This window comes from Barbus barbus (genome assembly GCF_936440315.1).
Source record: "Barbus barbus genome assembly, chromosome: 38".
Lineage (NCBI taxonomy): Eukaryota > Metazoa > Chordata > Actinopteri > Cypriniformes > Cyprinidae > Barbus > Barbus barbus.
In genome coordinates this window covers 21201189-21220360 of record NC_136716.1, presented here as the reverse complement: position 1 = coordinate 21220360, position 19172 = coordinate 21201189, and the positions used below count along the sequence as shown (strand labels likewise).

At 38.4% G+C, this 19172-nt stretch overlaps 1 protein-coding gene across 6 annotated transcripts in view; it reads right to left on the bottom strand.

Annotated features, from left to right (window-relative positions):
• Positions 1-1161: 1161 nt before the first annotated feature.
• Positions 1162-19172, bottom strand: part of LOC306858116 (BAR/IMD domain-containing adapter protein 2-like) — a 57180-nt gene continuing 39169 nt past the window's right edge. The window contains exons 7-15 of one of the 6 annotated variants that reach the window (XM_079398512.1): positions 15912-16064; positions 12559-12798; positions 11572-11758; positions 10643-10844; positions 10440-10508; positions 9574-9736; positions 5866-5900; positions 5611-5662; positions 1162-1470 (exon numbers count right to left, since the gene is read on the bottom strand). In XM_079398512.1, the coding sequence (XP_079254638.1) occupies positions 5644-5662; positions 5866-5900; positions 9574-9736; positions 10440-10508; positions 10643-10844; positions 11572-11758; positions 12559-12798; positions 15912-16064 (1068 nt within the window). In that variant the 3' untranslated portion in view covers positions 1162-1470; positions 5611-5643. Of the gene's footprint in view, positions 4315-5610; positions 5663-5865; positions 5901-9573; positions 9737-10439; positions 10509-10642; positions 10845-11571; positions 11759-12558; positions 12799-15911; positions 16065-19172 lie in introns of all 6 variants that reach the window. The other 5 variants (XM_079398514.1, XM_079398511.1, XM_079398516.1 and 2 more) reach the window with 5 other exon arrangements.

Below are 19172 nucleotides of genomic sequence, written 5' to 3'. Positions count from 1 at the left end.
ACGACCATGATGTATCATAATACATATTTATACCATAATTTTATAAGCTTAAAACTAGCAAACTACTCTTTGCTTAAAAAAATATGACTTGCTTTGATATATTTAATGCAGTGACATTTAGATTATAAGCATTGGAATACTTTTTGGGCCCATTTTATTATTTGAAGATTTCCATTTGAAATTAAAATATTCAATTATGTCAGAAGCATGCAATTTTCATAGTTTTTTCCCTATACATTAAAATTATAAATGATCATGGAGATTAAACTGCATAGTTTACTCACTCAAAAGCGTTCGGAATCAGGAACCACACTGAAAAAATGAGAAAAGTCCTGGAATTTGACTATTTGCCTTATATAATGTAAGAAACTATACTATAAATGGTAAAAAATAAAATAAAAATCAGTAGCCACCTTTACAGAAAATGGTACAAGATCATAAACTTCAGAAGGACAAACCAAAGTAGAGCAACTTTTTACAGTGAGTTGAACATCAGTTCAATTCAGTTATGCCATATGATTAAAAAAAAACTTCAAATTATTAGATATTTTGGAATGTTTGTCTAGTGTTGTTCAAAAATGGCCAATTATAAAATAGCACTGACTGCACTGTAAAAAGTCATAAAAATCTACCATTTTGCAAGAATTTGTAAATATTTATTGAATTTAGTTCATCATTTGGCAGTATTTATTACTTAAAAAGTACTAAAAAAGTAGTAAAATTTGTTTTACAATTTTTCTCCCTAATTGTGTGCCCATGTACATTAAATATAATGCAGGAATAGTATTTTAGTATGTTATTCTGAACATTTCATTGACATATAATTCAAAAGCTGACCATGTTTAATAAGAGTAAAATGAGTAGCACAGTGAAAGCTGTTCTAGATGAAGAATGTAATAAAATTACATTTCAGATTGATAGTTTCTGCAGTGATCAATCTGAACATTATGACAACCATAAAAACTGCACAGATATAAAGATTAAAACAATCATCAGCTGACAATTACAGATCAATTTAGAGACAAATTAATTAAATTGTTGACCATCTCTATTTCTCAATATTCAATTCATGGCAAGTCAATAACCATAAAGTCATCGATATGAAATCCAATTATGACAAGAATCATAAAAATTCAAGCTAAGAAATGACTACACCGCTTTAATCTGAAGAAATGTTTATTCATCTTTTCAAGAGTAGAAAGTCACATGGTCATTTAGCAACATTACACTGTTCTGTTGTCGCCCAAATACATGCATATTGGAGTGTATATATACTTTGCTGTACAATTATTGTACTTTCTCTCCTTTTACATCCAAAAAGTGGGCATTCCAGAAGAAAACGACATAAATATCATGACCGAGGTGGAGCTCTCTCTGAGTGTGGCGGCTGTACCATAGCCTTTACTCTAGTGCAGAAAGAAGAAACACTGGCACTGGCTTCCAGTCCTTGATACCTTACTGCTTTTGTCTCTAAATTCATCAAAACAGAGATGGAGAGTGTTGGCAGAGCTACAGCAAGACGTTGGTTTAGTTACACACAGAAAAAGACAAACAGTGCAAAAGCAAAAATAAACTATAGCTGGAGGAGAGACAGACAGACACAAAGAACCTGGCAGGATCTTTGGTGAAGGAAAACATGAGAAAAGTGAAAGCAAGTGTACAATCTGGACGTCTCCACGCATACTTTGTGGTAATAATGAAGGTGTTTTTTATTTAATTGTGCATTACCTTCATGTACAACAATAAATCGACTTTTCAAGTACAATACAGACAAAATATAGAGCAGTGCACCTTTAATCAGTTACTAGACCAGACAAGCAATGTGGTGTTTCTATCACATTAGAGAAACATTCTCTTTTATAGCTTAATCATAAGCATTTTGTTTCTATGAAAAAGGCTGTTTCAAAGCATTTGATCAGTTCCCTTTCATTACAACACTGGAACTAAAAGACTTCAGCTTTCACTCCTGTGAAAAAAGGCTAAAAAACTCACACAAGTGTTGTGTATTATAAGCATAAAAGATCATGTTTAAATTTACACTAAACAAAAAAGGATGGTATCAAATTTGATTATTGCTGTTTTTACATATGTTTCGAATCTAAAATCTGTACAGGGATCCACAGGGATCTTGTAGAACCAAATTAAACAATGTATCCATGTCAAAGAAAAAATCTGAAAAACTCATGTTTACAATTTAACATTCGATTATCAGTTATAGTATTTACCAATATTGTGTGCTATGTACAAGGCACTGGATCACATGGATTATACTAATATTAAGACTTGGCACATCATTAATATGGATGTATCGCTGAAACGACCGCAACACAAACATCAGTGCAGATGAGAAAATCTGATTTGATGAGCTAAATAAATCTACATACATCTAGAGATGTTTCTTGGCAACCGTAAATGGCCTAGATTAAAACTATATGTGACCCTGGACCACAAAACCAGTCATAAGGGTCAAGTTTTCGAAACTGAGATTTATACATCATCTGAAAGCTGAATAAATAAGCTGTCCATCGATGTCTTTGTTAGGTTTGTTAGGATGGGATATTATTTGGCCGAGATACAACTATTTGAAAATCTGGAATCTGAGGGTGCAAAAAAATCAAAATATTGAGAAAATCGCCTTTAAAATTGTTCAAATGAAGTTCTTAGCAATGCATATTACTAATCAAAAATTAAGTTTTGAGATATTTACAGTAGGAAATTTGCAAAATATCTTCATGGAACATGATATTTATTTAATGTCCTAATGATTTTTGACATAAAAGAAAAATGTATAATTTTGACCCATACAATGTATTTTTGGCTATTGTTGCAAATATACCCGAGCGACTTAAGACTGTGGTCCAGGGTCACATATTGTTCATTCCTTTCTGCTTTTATTCACACAAGCAATGAGCCGCTTGTTACCATGTGTTACAGTGATTTACCATGGTTAAGAGGGATACACCTCTCATCTGCGGTGAAATCACTAACACACAGCTTCTCACTGCTTATTGCTTCACTCGTGAATGGTGATGAGATATGGATATGTAAAGGTACCAGTTGTCTTTTCTTTCATGCATGAACCATGAATTCCAGAAACAACCCATTTTTGTCATTTATATTTAAACAATTTGTTCCAATTCAACTTCTAGGCTTTCAAACGCAATCTTCACTTGAGACTCAGGGAAGGTCAAGTATGTACCGCACATCAGAATTCACCGTCCTGCTCTACAACACTTGACGCATTTAGAAAACAGATACTTCTCTGAAGGGTCTCCAGGTGAGATATTGTGATATTACAGAGACCCTTTACATCAGCAATATAAGCAATGAAATGGAAAAACACTAAAAGTTGTGGATAATTACATCAGTTTCATTCAGTCGAACAATGTAAAAGGAATAATTAAAAAACACCTGAATATATAGATATATTTTTAAATATGCAAACTTACCAATGTACAGAATACGGTCTTTCTCAGCTGAGTTTCATAATTAACAGTCGTTTATACTTGGATAAACCCACCGGTATTGTTACAAACAATAAATTTAATCATATTACCACATTGGTTTCATTTAAGATTTTTTGTTCAACAAAAAGTTTTTTATTTACTTGCCTTCATGTTGTTTCAAACCTATGCAACTTTTCTTTCTTCCACAGAAACAAAAAAAACAAACAAGAAATTTTGATTTCTGAGCTGCTCTCTTCCCTCAGGTGAAAGTGAATGGGGACCAGTTGCTGTCAAACTCCAACATGACCAAAGAAGAATAAATCATTTTGTTCAGAGAAAATCTAGTCACCATTCACTTTAGAAAAAAAAAACACGACTTCAATCTCATAAATAAGTGTTTTTGTGTTCCATAGAAGAAAATAATATAATAAAATCATGTGAACAACAGAAGTTTTATTTTCATGTAAACTATTCCTTTAAATCCGTGGACCCCTGGATGGCAAAAGTTATGCATTTATACATTGTTGGCATGTACATGCATGAAAGACAGGCAAGAGATACATAAAGACAATTTAACATGTTTACTGAAGTAAGTTCAACATCCTTATGATAGGAGCGTATAATGAGGAAAGTCAACATGGAATACTCAGTATTCCGGTTCCGTTAGGCTGCTTCCAACTGGGATAAAATAAGGGAACTAGTAGGTGGGAAGGGTGGATCTAGATCCTCTTCCTCTGAGGGTGGAGTGAAGGGGGATGGATTGTTGAGAGATAAAGGAACACAGGGGAGTGTGTGGGGACAGAGGGGAGGGTGGTGTCTGTGTGTTTGTCTGTCCTCTCACACTGTAGAAATCAATTTGACCTCCGCACTGTGGAACAAAGAGAGGGAGATGCTGCCAGGTTGGCTTTGGACACAGACACATTGAAGCACAAAGAGCATAAAGCACTGATGTTCAAGGAATAGTTCACCCATAAATGAAAATGGTCATCATTTACTCACACGTTCCAAACCTGTGTGACTTTCTTTATGTGGAACACCAATGTACTGGTGCTCTCTTTTTTTCCCAGGTTCATTGAACGAGGACTGCAGCTGATCGGGCAAAAGCACCATAAAAGAATAAAAATTAGTCCTTACGACTTGTGCACTATACAGCAAGTGTTCTGGATCCAATTATGTCAACTGAGAAACAGATGGAAATTTATGCTGTGCACTGATAACCTTTCCCTTCAAAGTTGAGATCACTCAAGAACCAGATCAGTCAGATTCATCGAATAGGGTTCATGAGATTTATGAATATATAAGAAATTAGTTTTTTGAACCTAGAATCCTGGTTTTGTGGTCAAAGGAAGGAAAAATGTCCTTTGTAATGACATGAGGGTGAGTAAAAGAGAACTTTTTTCATTTTTGAGTGAACTATCCCTTTAATGTTACTTCTAATACTAATCTCTATTAATGCACATCACAAACATGTGATGGGCTGCATTTCCTACAAGTCATGTGTGTGTGTGTGTGGTTCAGAAGTAAAATGTAAGCAAATCTAATGTATACTAATCAGAAAACAGAAAAAGCTTTAAACCGACCCATACACATGTATTGTGAAAATGGAGCCCATTGTTCTAAATGCATCATGGGGGTCAAATCTAAATGCTGTGTACAGCAAGTACTGAAAATATTGGGGGTAGCATGTGAAAAACTGCTTCTCATGAATTTCCCTACAGAAATTAAAGTTGGAACAAAAGATACTAAAAGACTAATTAAGACAAACACACATGGACAGCAAAAGCAAGAATGGAATGGGAACTTAAATGGAAAAATAAAATCTTTTAAAATATTTAATCCTATACCTACTTTAAATTGTGATGCTAAAGGAATTTGGAATAAAAGCCGGGAATGGTCTTCCCCATAGATGACCCAGAAGGGTTTATTTATTTATTTATATATAGCGATGTCACACAAAGTGCTTTATCAATTTGAATGAACTTTTTTTGTATTGTACAATGTATGGCTACACCATGTTCAAGAGAGTAAGTATGGCTCTCATCTATGGGAAAAGACCAAAAACGACTGACTACACAATATTATTGGTTTATGAAACCCATTTAAACAATCAGAGGTTTCTCCCTTGTTCAATATGGGTTTAGGTGCCGTTTGGCCACCCGCCCACCTTATGTTTGGGCTAGACCTTCAGAAACGTCAGCTATGTTCGTCTGTTCCGGCTGCAGGTCAAGCAAACAAGACTTTTTTTGCTTGCCATAGTCAAAATTCAAAATATGTGGGATTTTTAAATTCAAATAAAACCAGAGAAGAATAAGTCAAATAAAAAGAAAACAAAGAAAGAACTTACAGACAAACTAAAATGCTTTTTACAATACTGTTTCTGTTCAGTTGGCATATGAGTAAGTGAAAATGTAGGTCTTACCTCGTTTGGAATCGAGACTCGTACTCCAACCCTTGCTGTGAAGAAAAATAGAACATCTTTTAGTCATCTACTTTTCCTCAAATGTCCAGTAGATGGCAGTAGAAGAATGCAGAATACTTATGAACTGCAGTATTGATGATAGTTAAAGCATCTTTGCTGTATCCAGAAATAAAAAAGGAGGTCATTGAGTGCATCCTGAACCGGAACAATGGAAAGAACCAATTGAGCACTGACTTTAGGAGAACAGAGAAACACAACAGCCATACATGTCCTTTTTTCCAAGCAAAACTGAATAAATATCGAATGCACTAAGGAGGGGACCCGGGGGTAATGATGAGAGAGTTGAGATGAGATATTTGTCGCTGGCTTTGTTACATAGCAATACCCTACTTCTGATGTATTTCGATGCTGCTCCAAAAGTATTTGCGTGCTTATTCATACATATTTAAGTATGTAATACTTCTCAAGATGGTGCCGCGCATGGCAGCCATTGTGCTTGGCTCTCCAGTTGTTTTAGTGTTTTTGTTAGTTTTTCCTGTTTTTTGTTTGTCAAACACGATCAGTTTCACCAGGGAAGAACTGCTGAACATTCGGCAGAACACACCACAAAATCTCCAACCAGTTTTCGATTATTCGGATGTTTTGCTGAACATAGTAGTCGGCGGAGCTGCGGCGCTGTTTAGATGCTTCAGGACGTGCAGACGGGGGAAGCGAGCCGGCGTGCTCGTGAAGCTCAGACAGCGCGGATTTAGAATGCCATTGCCTAGCATCCATCTGGCTAATCTCTGCTCTCTACCCAACAAAACGGACGAACTCCTTCTGCTTTCCCGGTTAAACAAGGACTTTACAAACTCTGCTGCTCTGTGTTTCACGGAAACCTGGCTGAATGACGCCAACCCGGACAGCGCAATTCATCTTTCTAACTTAATGCCGATCAGAGCAGATCGCGACGCGGAATCAACAGGGAAATTGCGCAGTAGCAGGACATGCGTCTACATCAATGAAAGGTGGTGTACAGATGTAACAGTGTTAAAGAAGATGTGCTGTTCAGATCTAGAAACGCGGATATGTGAGGATATGTGCATTCCTACCAGGACTCATCTAACGTATAACAACGAGAAACCATGGTTCACTGCTAAACTCAGACAGCTCCGTCAGGCCAAAGAAGATGCTTACAGGAATGGGGACAGAGTCTTGTATAAACAGGCCAAATACACATTGGAAAAGGAGATCAAACTGACAAAGAGGAATTATTCCGATAAGCTAAGGATCCAGGTCTCTTCCAGTGACACAGCTTCAGTGTGGAAAGGTCTGAAAGACATCACCAATTACAAGACACCATCCCCCAGCACTGTGGAGAATCAACAACTGGCAGACGATCTGAATGAGTTCTACTGCAGGTTTGAAAAAACACCATTCACACCTCCTGTAACCCCCCTCTCCCTCACACCTGAACTGTAGATAAGAGAAGATGACGTGCGCCAGGTCTTCAAAAAGAACAGGAGAAGCAAGGCACCAGGCCCAGACGTTGTGACACCAGCCTGTCTGAAATCCTGTGCTAGCCAGCTGGCCCCCATTTTCACACAGATCTTCAACAGATCACTGGAGCTGTGTGAAGTCCCTTCATGCTTCAAACGCTCCACCATCATCCCTGTCCCAAAGAAACACAAGATAACAGGTCTTAACGACTACAGACCTGTGGCTCTAATATCTGTGGTCATGAAGTCATTTGAAAAACTGGTTTTGGCTTATCTAAAGGACATCACTTGACCCCCTGCAGTTTGCCTACAGAGCAAACAGGTCTGTGGATGATGCAGTCAACATGGGACTGCATTACATACTGCAACACCTGGACAGACTAGGGACTTATGTGAGGATCCTGTTTGTGGACTTCAGCTCGGCCTTTAACACTATCATTCCAAACTTCCTCCTGCCCAAACTAACTCAGCTCTCCGTCCCACCTCCGTCTGTCAGTGGATCAACAGCTTCCTGACAGACAGGCAGCAGCTAGTGAGGCTGGGAAAATACACATCCAGGGCTGTGTTCTCTCCCCACTGCTCTTCTCCCTCTAAACGAATGACTGCACATCTAAAGACCCCTCTGTCAAACTCCTGATGTTTGCAGACGACACCGCAGTCATCGGCCTCATCCAGGACAGTGACGAGTCTGTTTACAGACAGGAGGTTAAGGAGCTGGCTGTCTGGTGCAGTCTTAACAACATGGAGCTCAACATGCTCAAAACTGTGGAGATGATCGTGGACTTCAGGAGAAACCCCCTGCACTCCCCCCACTCACCATCATGAACAGCACTGTGACTGCAGTGGAGTCATTCAGATTCCTGGGCAGCACCATCTCTCAGGACCTGAAGTGGGACATTCACATTGACTCTATTGCTAAAAAGGCCCAGCAGAGGTTGTACTTCCTTCGCCAGCTGAGGATGTTCAACCTGCCACAGGAGCTGCTGACAGTTCTACTCCGCCATCATTGAATCCATCCTCTGCACTTCATTAACTGTCTGGTTCAGCTCAGCTACCAAATCTGACCTCGGAAGACTACAGAGTCCGGACTGCTGAGCGAATCATTGGTACAACCCTCCCCACTCTCCAAGAACTGTACTTATCCAGAGTGAGCAAAAGGGTTGGTAAAATCACTCTGGACCCCTCACACCCAGCACACTCCCTCTTTGAACTTTTACCGTCTGGTCGACGTTACAGAGCTCTGAGAACCAGAACGACCAGACACAAGAACAGTTTCTTCCCTCAGACAATCCATCTCATGAACATTTAACAAACATGAAACACACAACCCTAATCACACTTTTTATTTTTTATTTAACACACATTCTTATTCCATTTCAAATTTGCACCTAACATATATTGTGTTTCAAAAACACAATATATGTTATATGTTCCTAACATATATTGTGTACAAATTCCTCGTATGTGCAAACATACCTGGCAATAAAGCTAATTCTGATTCTGTAATGCCATTGCAAGTATATTTATTTCAGTAAAGTGTAGTACAAACGTTTTTCATTCAAACCATTCTCAAAAATAAATGATGGTTTTAAATGCCAAAGACTAACCCTAGAATTAGTTTGTTTGTAACGCCATGCCAGCTTCTATAGCTATTTTCCTGGTGAAATCCAGGTTGTTATATTGAAACTAATACATTTGAAGAATATCTTAAATGTTCTAAGGCTGCTGTATGTATCTGTACCTTTATAAAAATTTATTTAATTTAAAGTGAAGACTGAAGACCTCCACAGACAAATACTCTCTCACTGCAGTCGTTTCTCTTTGTTCCCACCCCAAACCCATCTATTTGTAAATGTCTCAAAATGGCCTCTCAAAGGGAAGTTTAATCAAACAGGACAGGTCTTTTCTAATGTGGGCTCAGGCTGCTAAAATAACACATGGTCACAGGTGGAAACTGATGTCGGTTTAGGGTAATGTCCTGGAACGTCCTCTATGCAGTTAGCTGGAGATTGGGCTGCATTAATCGAACTGTCGCCCCGCTATATTTCAGCATGTTTGATAAATATCTACGTAAGGTGATTAATGCTTCAGTACTATTAACATTTTTATAGAAAGCTATATTAATATCTCCATACATCTGTCAAGGTTAATCATTGTGTATTGGATGTAGAATGACACTGCATTAAGAATGGGCAGGGTGTGTGTGTGTGTGTGTGTGTGCATAGCCTACTTGTGAGAATCCTGGCACAGCCACGCTGTATGGTCTCTGTCGGCTGTGTGGTGTGCTCTGCTGCTGGGCGAGGAAGCGTGTGGGCATGCCGTAATCAGGTGTCGGCAACGCCATCTCTCTCTCCAGAAGATTTCCTGTGCTGCTGCTCCTGTTATGCTGCAAACTACAAACACACAGATATATGCACTATTAGCGTGATTTCATTTCTGTAACGTGACATTTCTGAAAAATTTAGGACTTTATTTTATCCATTGGGAATGACTGAATCAAGAAAGTGGGCGTTGTGCATTAGAATGGAGCCAAATGTAATGCACAATTGCTAAAATTTGACCTAAATAGCTACACTCTAAAAAAATGCTGGGTTAAATATAACCCAGTGCTAGGTATATATCGGACAGAACACATGCTGAGTTTTTTTCAATCAACAGTTGAGTTAAATGTTTAACCCAACCTTCTGGGCAGTAACCCAATCGCTGGGTTCTTCCATATTTTACCCAGCGCTGGGTTGTATTTAACCCAGCCTTTTTTGTTAACATCATCTAAGTGGCATTAGTAAAAGGGAAAATCTTGTCATAGGAAGAGCAAGACATTTTATTTTGAATCAACGGTTATGAAGGCTTTTCTCTTTGGAATAACATGCACCGATGAATCAATCACAACAAGACTATGAATGTGCATGAATAACGTAAGCAAGGTCAGGTTTGATTGGTTATGTCAACGTTAAAGCCTTTCTCAATTGCATGCTTTATGGTGTTAAGCAGCTCATGACCGTAGTTCTCTAGATGCATTTCATAGGTTAGCACAATATTAAATGGCATTTAAACATTGAAAGGGATTTTGTAAACTCAATATTCAAACAGACTCACTTGACGTGGAGTTTATTGCTGTCTGGTTCAGGAATCACGCGGGTGTAGGAGAACGGGAACCAGCCTCTCCTGATAGGACACATACAACGTGGAATTTGAAGCAGTTTCTCTGATTCATCAAATTCTTAAATTAAAAATTTTCTAATTTTTCTGTATGCATGAGCAAATTTTATTGTGAAGTTAACAAGACACATAACACGTACATTCTGTTTTTCTCATTTTCGCCGTAGTGCCAGCCGTCCCGGGCTTCAGGCACCAACAGTGTGATGATGTCTCCTTCCGTAAAGCTGAGGAGTGTGCTGTTGTCCCCGGCGGCATGAGAGAAAAGGGCCTGAACGCGTGTCCGTCCATTTCTCTCCAGCCCAGCAGCCATCGAGCTAGACCTGGGGAGGGTCTGTGTCTCTGCTGGGGTCAGAAATTAGAAATAATTATAACTATGCAAGAAGAAAAATTACAGAAAAATTACGTATTTCATTCAAAACGTATCGTACAATCCAATAGATTAAAAATGAACTATTTTACCTAATATTTATTTATATATTTGTTGTATTTTTCAATACAGAATAATCGTTTTAACATACTAACGTCAAACTATTGGAATCAGTTTAGTCAAAATGTTTATTTGCTGCATGTGAGAAGGACTACTTGAGTTGCTCCCTTCAAATCGGTCACCTTATAAGATTTCATTGCTGCCTAAGTCGGCAACAAGGCAGCTCAGTAGGTTTAGGAACATTTTTAAAATTCCACCTAAAGGTCGTGAATGCCACTTAAGAACTTCGTTTCCGCTCCTTCTTAAAAATACTTCCCTCAAAGAGAAACTATACCCTTCACCTATTTTCTATCCATTTTTAAAGCTGTCCTCTCTATTCCCACCTGCTCTGCCCTGTTTTCATTTCCAGCAGTGTTTGCCCTGTTATTGTCCACTCACTAGAGGAATACTCACTACTTTCTCAAGGAGAGAGTGAGAGAGAAACGCACAGGTGCACAGACACTGACACAGCTATAAATACAGACGGCGGATTATTAAGTCATATAGAGATGCTGGGTATTGAATAAACAGCACTGAAATCTTCCAGATGTCATGATCAGAGAGTTACTGTTTGCATTGTCGAAGTTAAGTTCCTTAACTTACCCAGAGTGTTCTTGGGCTTTACAGGCGCAATCTTGCGGACAGGTAGTGTGTTGGAGAAGGTCTCTCCGCCGTGTCTGTGGGCCGGTTTCTCGTGTGCGGCTCTGGTCTCCATCCAGCGTTGGTAGTCATCTCCCCCATGGACCCCTGAGCCATTCAGCATGGGAACACCATCTACTCCCATCATCCTCTGCAAGATACAATTCACATTTTTAGGAACAATTAAGACAACTAGTTTCCATGTATACTTGAATAATTTTTTTTTTTTTTGACACAAGCGAAAAAAAAAATACCATCAAGCATTATTCGCACTACTCCTGAATGAGAATTAAATGAATGTCCTTCCTTTATAAGATGCAGCTTTTTTTAACCCATGTTTTGTACACAGTTTTAACCATTTGTGACTTGATATAGTAAGAAACATTAAAATCTCTCCCATGTAAATCAGAGATTTGGTCCTATGATGGAGAGAACTTGCAGTTATGCCGTCTGCCACTTTAAATGCTCAAGCTCTTTAAAACAGAATGGATTCAAATTGGCTGTCAATATTTATATTGTTTATTATTAGCTGGAAAAAAAATTTTTGAAAGCGATTCCAATAATGTCGTTCCTCTGTGCTGTTATAATTATGGTTGTGGTGTGGGCAAATATTCTTTGAAATGCAGAATAATGATTACTGCACTGCGATAAACTGTAAACTAAAGAGAGCTGTAAGTGCCAGCAGGTTTCTGATTATTCTTTTCACAGCATTGTGGTCATTATGGAACTGTATTTTAATGACTTTATATCCATCTATACTAAATTTGAGAACTCTCTCATTCCTATGGCCGTGAGTGTGCCCCCTACTCTCCCAAACACCCTCAGGACGCAATTATACACATCATTAATGCAACCATTTACAAATAATCTTGCTGCAGTTAAGACACTGTATCATTCTGTGGCTCACTTTTTCTTTTTTTTTTTTTGGGTCGGACTGAGATTCTAACTCACCGTTTGTTGGCTCCCCATGAGAGCCGCGAGCTCAGGTGGCACAGGAAGTGGCTTGGCCCCAGGGATGGGGTCTGAGATGGTCAGGCTAGATTTAGAGGTGTGGTGGACACTGGGTCCCAGCGTCCCTGTCGCTCCTGAGCCCATTTGCTGAGCTAGAAGCATTGCCCGCTCTGGGAGTTTATTTGGGTCGGCACATGCTTGTTGCCACAATGGGATCTTTTGCGTCAGCAAGTCTCTGCCCTAAAAACAAACATACAGTGCCACAACTAGTATTAGCACCTAGCATAAGTGATGGAAGCTTTACACACCTGTGTGAGAAAACCCATGTTGGCAAATCAAGGATAACAGACCAAATACAGACTCTCTCTGTGAATATAAAGCTGAGGTTTAAGGGGTGAGCTCTTCAGTTGATGGACTGATAGGGAGAGGGAATGCGATAAAGTGTGATAAAATGATCCCTCCTCACCTTGCGTTCCTCTGAAGCTCTGAGACATCCCTCTCTATCCTGACAACCTCCCCTCCCTGTAGGTTGAAGCCTGAAATAGCCTCATTACACTGCCCTAGTGAGCCTGGCTGAGCTCTACGACCAGTAGCTATAAGAGAGTTGAGGAACGCCTGGAGACCTCTGTATGTAGAGCACAGGAAGTGTAACTTTATCTTTGGACTCTTTTCTGTAATTCAGATAATCTGTTTGAGCAGTACATGGATGCATATTTAAAAGACTGAAGAGCCAAATTTCAAAGAGTTGTGACAAATGAAAAGTTAATCAACAATTTGACGTTGCAACATTTTTAGTTGCTTTTATTTAAAGGGATAGTTCACCTAAAACTTACACTAAAGGTTACGCTAAAAATCCACCTGCATCCTCCACCAAATTTTGGCTCAGTGCAAAGGTCCTTTAACATAAGTGTGGTAAATGTACTACACATTGCATTGGGTGAAAGGTCTTCTAAATGCCTACGTAACATGTCAAAATCTTTTTTTCCCTCACTCTCCTTCGCTCTGTACTTATAATACCTCCATAGTCTGTTTTTGGCTGGCACAGGTCAGTACTACTGAGCCCCTACGGTCCTTTTCTAAATCACAACCACATACCACCCTACTCAAAGCAATTATCACCTGCCTGCCAGTCTGAGCACCTGCAGACTGTCACGACCTCATCGGGTTCATAAAAGCAAAAACACTAACACTCTTCAGGAGTGCAAACTGGCAGATCTTAGTCACCGTGAAATTAAAATGGACAATTCTTATTTTTATGGAATATTGCAGTGTTTATTATAAAAGAAATATCCATGCACATATTTTTTTTAAATATAAAATTAACTGCCCTTGTGATAAAAACAAAAAATTCCCCTCTCCTTTGCTAAGTCATCTCTTCTCTGATGATATGTGCACCGACGCAAAGGGTGGGACAATAATCTCTCCCCTCTAGAAACCTGTCACTCACATGGGATCGTATGATTTTGCAAACAACAACAATCCAATCGCTTCCTAATGGACAAAATCTAGTCCAACCTTACATTTTTTAAGAAGCCATTTCACTCACGGCACAATAGAAAAAGAAAAGATGAGCGCAGTTTCCGTTTCATCCGGACTTTATGCTGATCCAAAAGTTTCAAGTGTAGCAGGACAGATCATGTGTATAGTCATAAGATTCAGTAGTCACAGCTTATTAAACTACTGCAAACCTGAAGCATTTGCAATTTTAACATTGTTTTGAAAGGACAGTTTACCTAAAAATGAAGTTCTGTCACATTTTGTTCCAAACCTGTATGACTTACTTGCCTTGATTAAACACTAAAGTATACTAATATTAAAGACCCTACACGTCTTGTCTCTAGTTCAAACCCCTCAAACAGTAATGCACTTGATCTCAAGTTGATCCGTGAGGAATGACCCTGCAATAAGTATACAGTGAGTTACTTTGGATAAAAGCATTTGCTAAATCTTGCAGACAGTGGTGTCTGAATTGCATTTGTGTGAAAAGGCATCCCACAAATGGAATTCAGAGACCACTACTAACTGCCTATTAGTTTCCGAGAAATCTGTGAACCCTTCAAACTTGCCATTTCATTAGGTGTTTAAAAGGTTTCTTTTCAATTTCCTTCCCAGTGGTAAAATCTCTTAGTCATCTGAGTCATCTACTCTCTTTGATCCTTCTGCCATCAGTTGCAGACAAGTGAGTAAGTATCAAGTACCATGACTGTTGTGGGTGACGGTGTTAAGATCCAGCCATGACAAACTCTGGCAGATGATCAGTTTTGTTCACGTCACTTCGCTCTTCTTGTTCTCGCAAAAATGGATAATAAAGTAGTAATATGTAGAATAGACCTCAATTTAATTTTCCACTGTGAGGTATTGCCTCTTTGTCTTTGTCTAAAATGTTTTTGCAGTTGCCTGCAGAGAAATTTCTTCAGTATGAGTCTTCCTACACACATACATGAAAACAGTGATTATCGTCTGAACAGTCTGTTCTTGTAAAAGTGGGCCACTCTCTGCCTGGCCCTCCCTTTTTCTTCTGCTTCTCTTGCCATCATTGCTCCCAACGCTCTGTCTATCACCAACTCTGAAGCGTGGGCGTCACAGTAGAGGAGAGAATCTCGCTTACGCAGGAATGACTGGTGTTCTTCTGCATGCTGGTGAATCCACCAGATCTCTGCTCTATTTTTGTTTAGTGTAAATGTAATGTTCTAAAAAGAATAATCATCCTTCACACTTGTGTTTTATATACTGGTGACACCACCTTGATTTAATATCTTTGATACAAATTGATAAGCAATAAAATGGAGTCTTGGTTATAAATAATTTTGCATGTATACAAAACACAATTGTACAGCACAGGCATTTGTGCATTTTGGACCCAAATTAAGAAACTTTCTCAAAATACACAGTATAGCACATTCTCTAGCAAGCATGGTGGAATGATCATCACTGAAATGGAATGAATGACTCACTAAATGGGATTTGGGAGCAGAAACAACTGAAAACAAAGTATGGAGTTGTCCAAGTATATAATTTATGGATACTTATAATTTATAGTATATGATCTGTATAACTACATTACATGACTGATGGTTAAAGACAACATGTAGGCCTAATCAGTACTTATATCTTTTGACATAAACAAGGCTTTATCAATTTAACCGACCAAGTCATCCAAACAAATATTTATTAATTATTAAATATGTCATATTCCGAGAGCTAAATGTGTTGTAAATGGCATTTCATTGTCTTTAACACATATAAATGTGCAAATAATGGCTAAAATGCATGCTTAACAATTTTTAGTTACATTAACTGAATTTCAGTGTTTCTGCGACCCAAATTTACTTCAGCATGATGTGAAATCTCACCTTGGTGTGGTAGGCGTTGCCCGTTTTGGCCACTGCACATTGACGGTCAACAAGGAAGCAATACCTCCGTCTCTCTTCGGACAGGGCGTTCTTGTAGCTCTCAGAGATGTAGTTATCCAGCTCATTTTGTTTGCTGCTGATGGTCTCGGCGTACTGAGGGACAGGGAAGGTGGTGTGAAGCAGACATAAAAAATGACAAACAATGCCCCAGTTTGACGCAGCCTGATGTAGTGATGGCCATGCTAGGAGAAACCGAACATTTCAAATGACAACCATGTAGGCTTGCTGATACTCTCATTGTATGAAAGCAAATGGGAATGCTAAAGCTCAATGATCCATTGCATGCAAAGCTGGTGAGGGCTGAATTTAACTGGCCTATTTGGTTTGATCAGAGAATCCAAGTAACAAAGAAGGTCATGGTTCATCATTTAGAATTCAATAAAGTAAATAAATATATTATAAAATAAAATGATAGAATATCCAACTCAAGTATGTATCACAACATAAAAGCTACCAAGGCTGCTGCCTCTGTAAAGATTGCGCCACAGCCAAAACATCATCTAACAAGGACATACACCTTGTAGGAACTGGATGTAATCCAAACTGCGCACACACAGTGACACTCTTCGTAAGGTTATTCAACCTGTGTATGTATCATGGTATCACAGTGAGTTATGCTGATTTTTCCCACCAAGTGTTAATGAACAAGACTGGAATCACTGTTTGCAAGTCTATTATTAGTCTCAAGTCAGAAAAGGTCATTGCATCATGCAAAAATGTGTTATGGGTTCACAGTGATGTATGAATATGTACAATATGTTCACCCAGACTCTCAGTCTTTGAGTTTCATGGGTGAAATGAATAAGACAATGTTTCATCCAGAGTTTAAAACTCATTTGGAACACATCTGGTCTTAGACACCAGCACCAAAACACATAGTTTTGTAGGTTTAGTTGCTCTAATGTACATCAGTTAGACTTGTTAGTAATCCTTTAGCATTAAACTCATGTGGGGAAAATGTGAGAGATGAAAGAGGGGAAAAAACAATGAAATTAAGAGATACTAAAAATGCCTCAGCATTGACTATGAAACAGATGGAGTAGAGTCAAATATAAAAGCGGTTAAGCTAGTTTAGATGTAATCAGCCTGTAGGTAAAACCTTAGATGTAAAATGTAGCATTTCCAGGATTCTCTCTGATCATGAGTGGGAATTTGGACACACCGCTGACTGGTAGCATGATCAGCACACAAAAACAGCTGAACGCTAACTATTTCTGCACATAGCATCAACCCAAAGAGTGAGTCACATCACTTTATCAAGCTTGAAAGACTTCTGCTTGTGACTTGTAACTTTATTTAAAGTGACCTGGAAATTTTAGGTGATAGGAAAGAAAACGCTGAGGTCAAAGCACATTGGTTACTCTTCTCCTCTGTTCTCTCCAGGATCTTACAAAATTAGAAACTACATACTTGGCAAAAAAGCCATTATGAAGGCATTTCTCTTCCTTTTGGAGTTCAGTTCTCATAAACACCCTCAAAGAGTAACTCAAAAGGACTTTTTGGAGACAAACTAGCATATACTGTACACTAAAAGTTTGTGGACATTAAGATTTTTATTTATTTGTATGATTTTTTAAAGAAATTAATACTTTTATTCAGCAAGGATGTAGACTGATCAAAGGTGACTTTGATTTTGTTAAAGACTTCTACATTGCTATACATTCATATAGAATATGAAGAATCCTTATAAAAATCACAGTTTCCACAAACATATTCAACAGCACACCTGTTTTAAATAAAGTTAATAAATGGGTCACCAAATAAGCATATTAGAATGGTTTCTAAAGCATCATTTGACACTGAAGACTGGAGTAATGGCTGCTAAAAATTCAGCTTTGCAATCAACGGAATAAATTACATTTTACAATATATTAAAAATAGGAAACTAAATTGTAATGATATTTTATAAATTGTCTATATTTTTGTTGTATATGTTTTTTTGTAATATTACTGTTTTATTTTATTGCCCACATCCGCATGTAGACAGTGCGTTTTGTGCGCTAATGGATCAGGTATGACGTCTGTCTTATTTTTTCTGGATAATGACAGCACTATACTGCAGGATCTTCTTTGTATTTAATGACCCATGGTCAAGACCCCTTTTCTGCTCCTATTAAATGTTCTTTCAGTGTCTGAGTCATGAAGAGTACATTTACATGTACAGTTCATGTACAAGCCACACGCTAAGATTAAATGTTGAGGTCCAGCGAGTGCACTTACACAACCGAAGACATAGAACCAGTGCAAGTCTGTTGCCAGGTAAGAGTACAGTCGCACAGTCAATACTCAAATGTATCCTGTATTTCTGCATCTTACAATGACCAAAATGACCCTACATAGTCTGCACATTCAGTAGCAAATGCTGGTAGTAATTTGCTTTATTTCACCTACTTGTTGGATGAATACCAATGTTTTTTCTGTCAGCTTTGATAGATATTTACTGCAATATGGCCTGAGGCAACAGAGGTTCAGCAATGACTTATTTAAATGACTAAACTATATTTGTACCATAAGATATTACAAATACAGGAGCATGGCAAAAAACCCAACATCTATATTTACAATCTCCCAGTGATTCAGGTAATGGACATGCAGCATGATTAGCATGACATTAAGTACCACTTGTGAAGTAGCTCACATGATCATACTCAACTAAGCAACAGTAAACACCGTCAGGCTAAAAACACTGCATTCAACAGGTTTACATAATAGAACTGGTAAATAGTGTGTTTGTATGCTGCAGTGTGTTGCCATATGGCTCAGTTTGGTGGGGTATGGCTAAATGGGTTCAGAAATCATATTTAGATCGAAATTTCTGCCTATAGTTTGGTATCCAAGGGGAATACTAATGTACACACACATATACACACAAAAATTATGTAACATGGGTCCATATCCTACACTACTGCAGCCTGAAATCATAAGTGACACTCCAGTTCAAATAAATCTGCCTGCCCTCCGGTTGGCCTCATTTTAAGACGTGCTGAATATGAATGTAGGATACGACTGAAATGCGCCATAATTTCTGTGCATTGATTCCTCAAGGGAAAAAAAGAGAGAAATGAGTGCATTACATTGGTCACGGTGTTAATATTGGCATCAGTTCTGCAGGGGATCTGGAACAGACCTGCATTTCTCTCTAGTAATCAGGGAGGAAACAGAAACAACAGTGTATCTTATATAAAAACGACACATGCTATG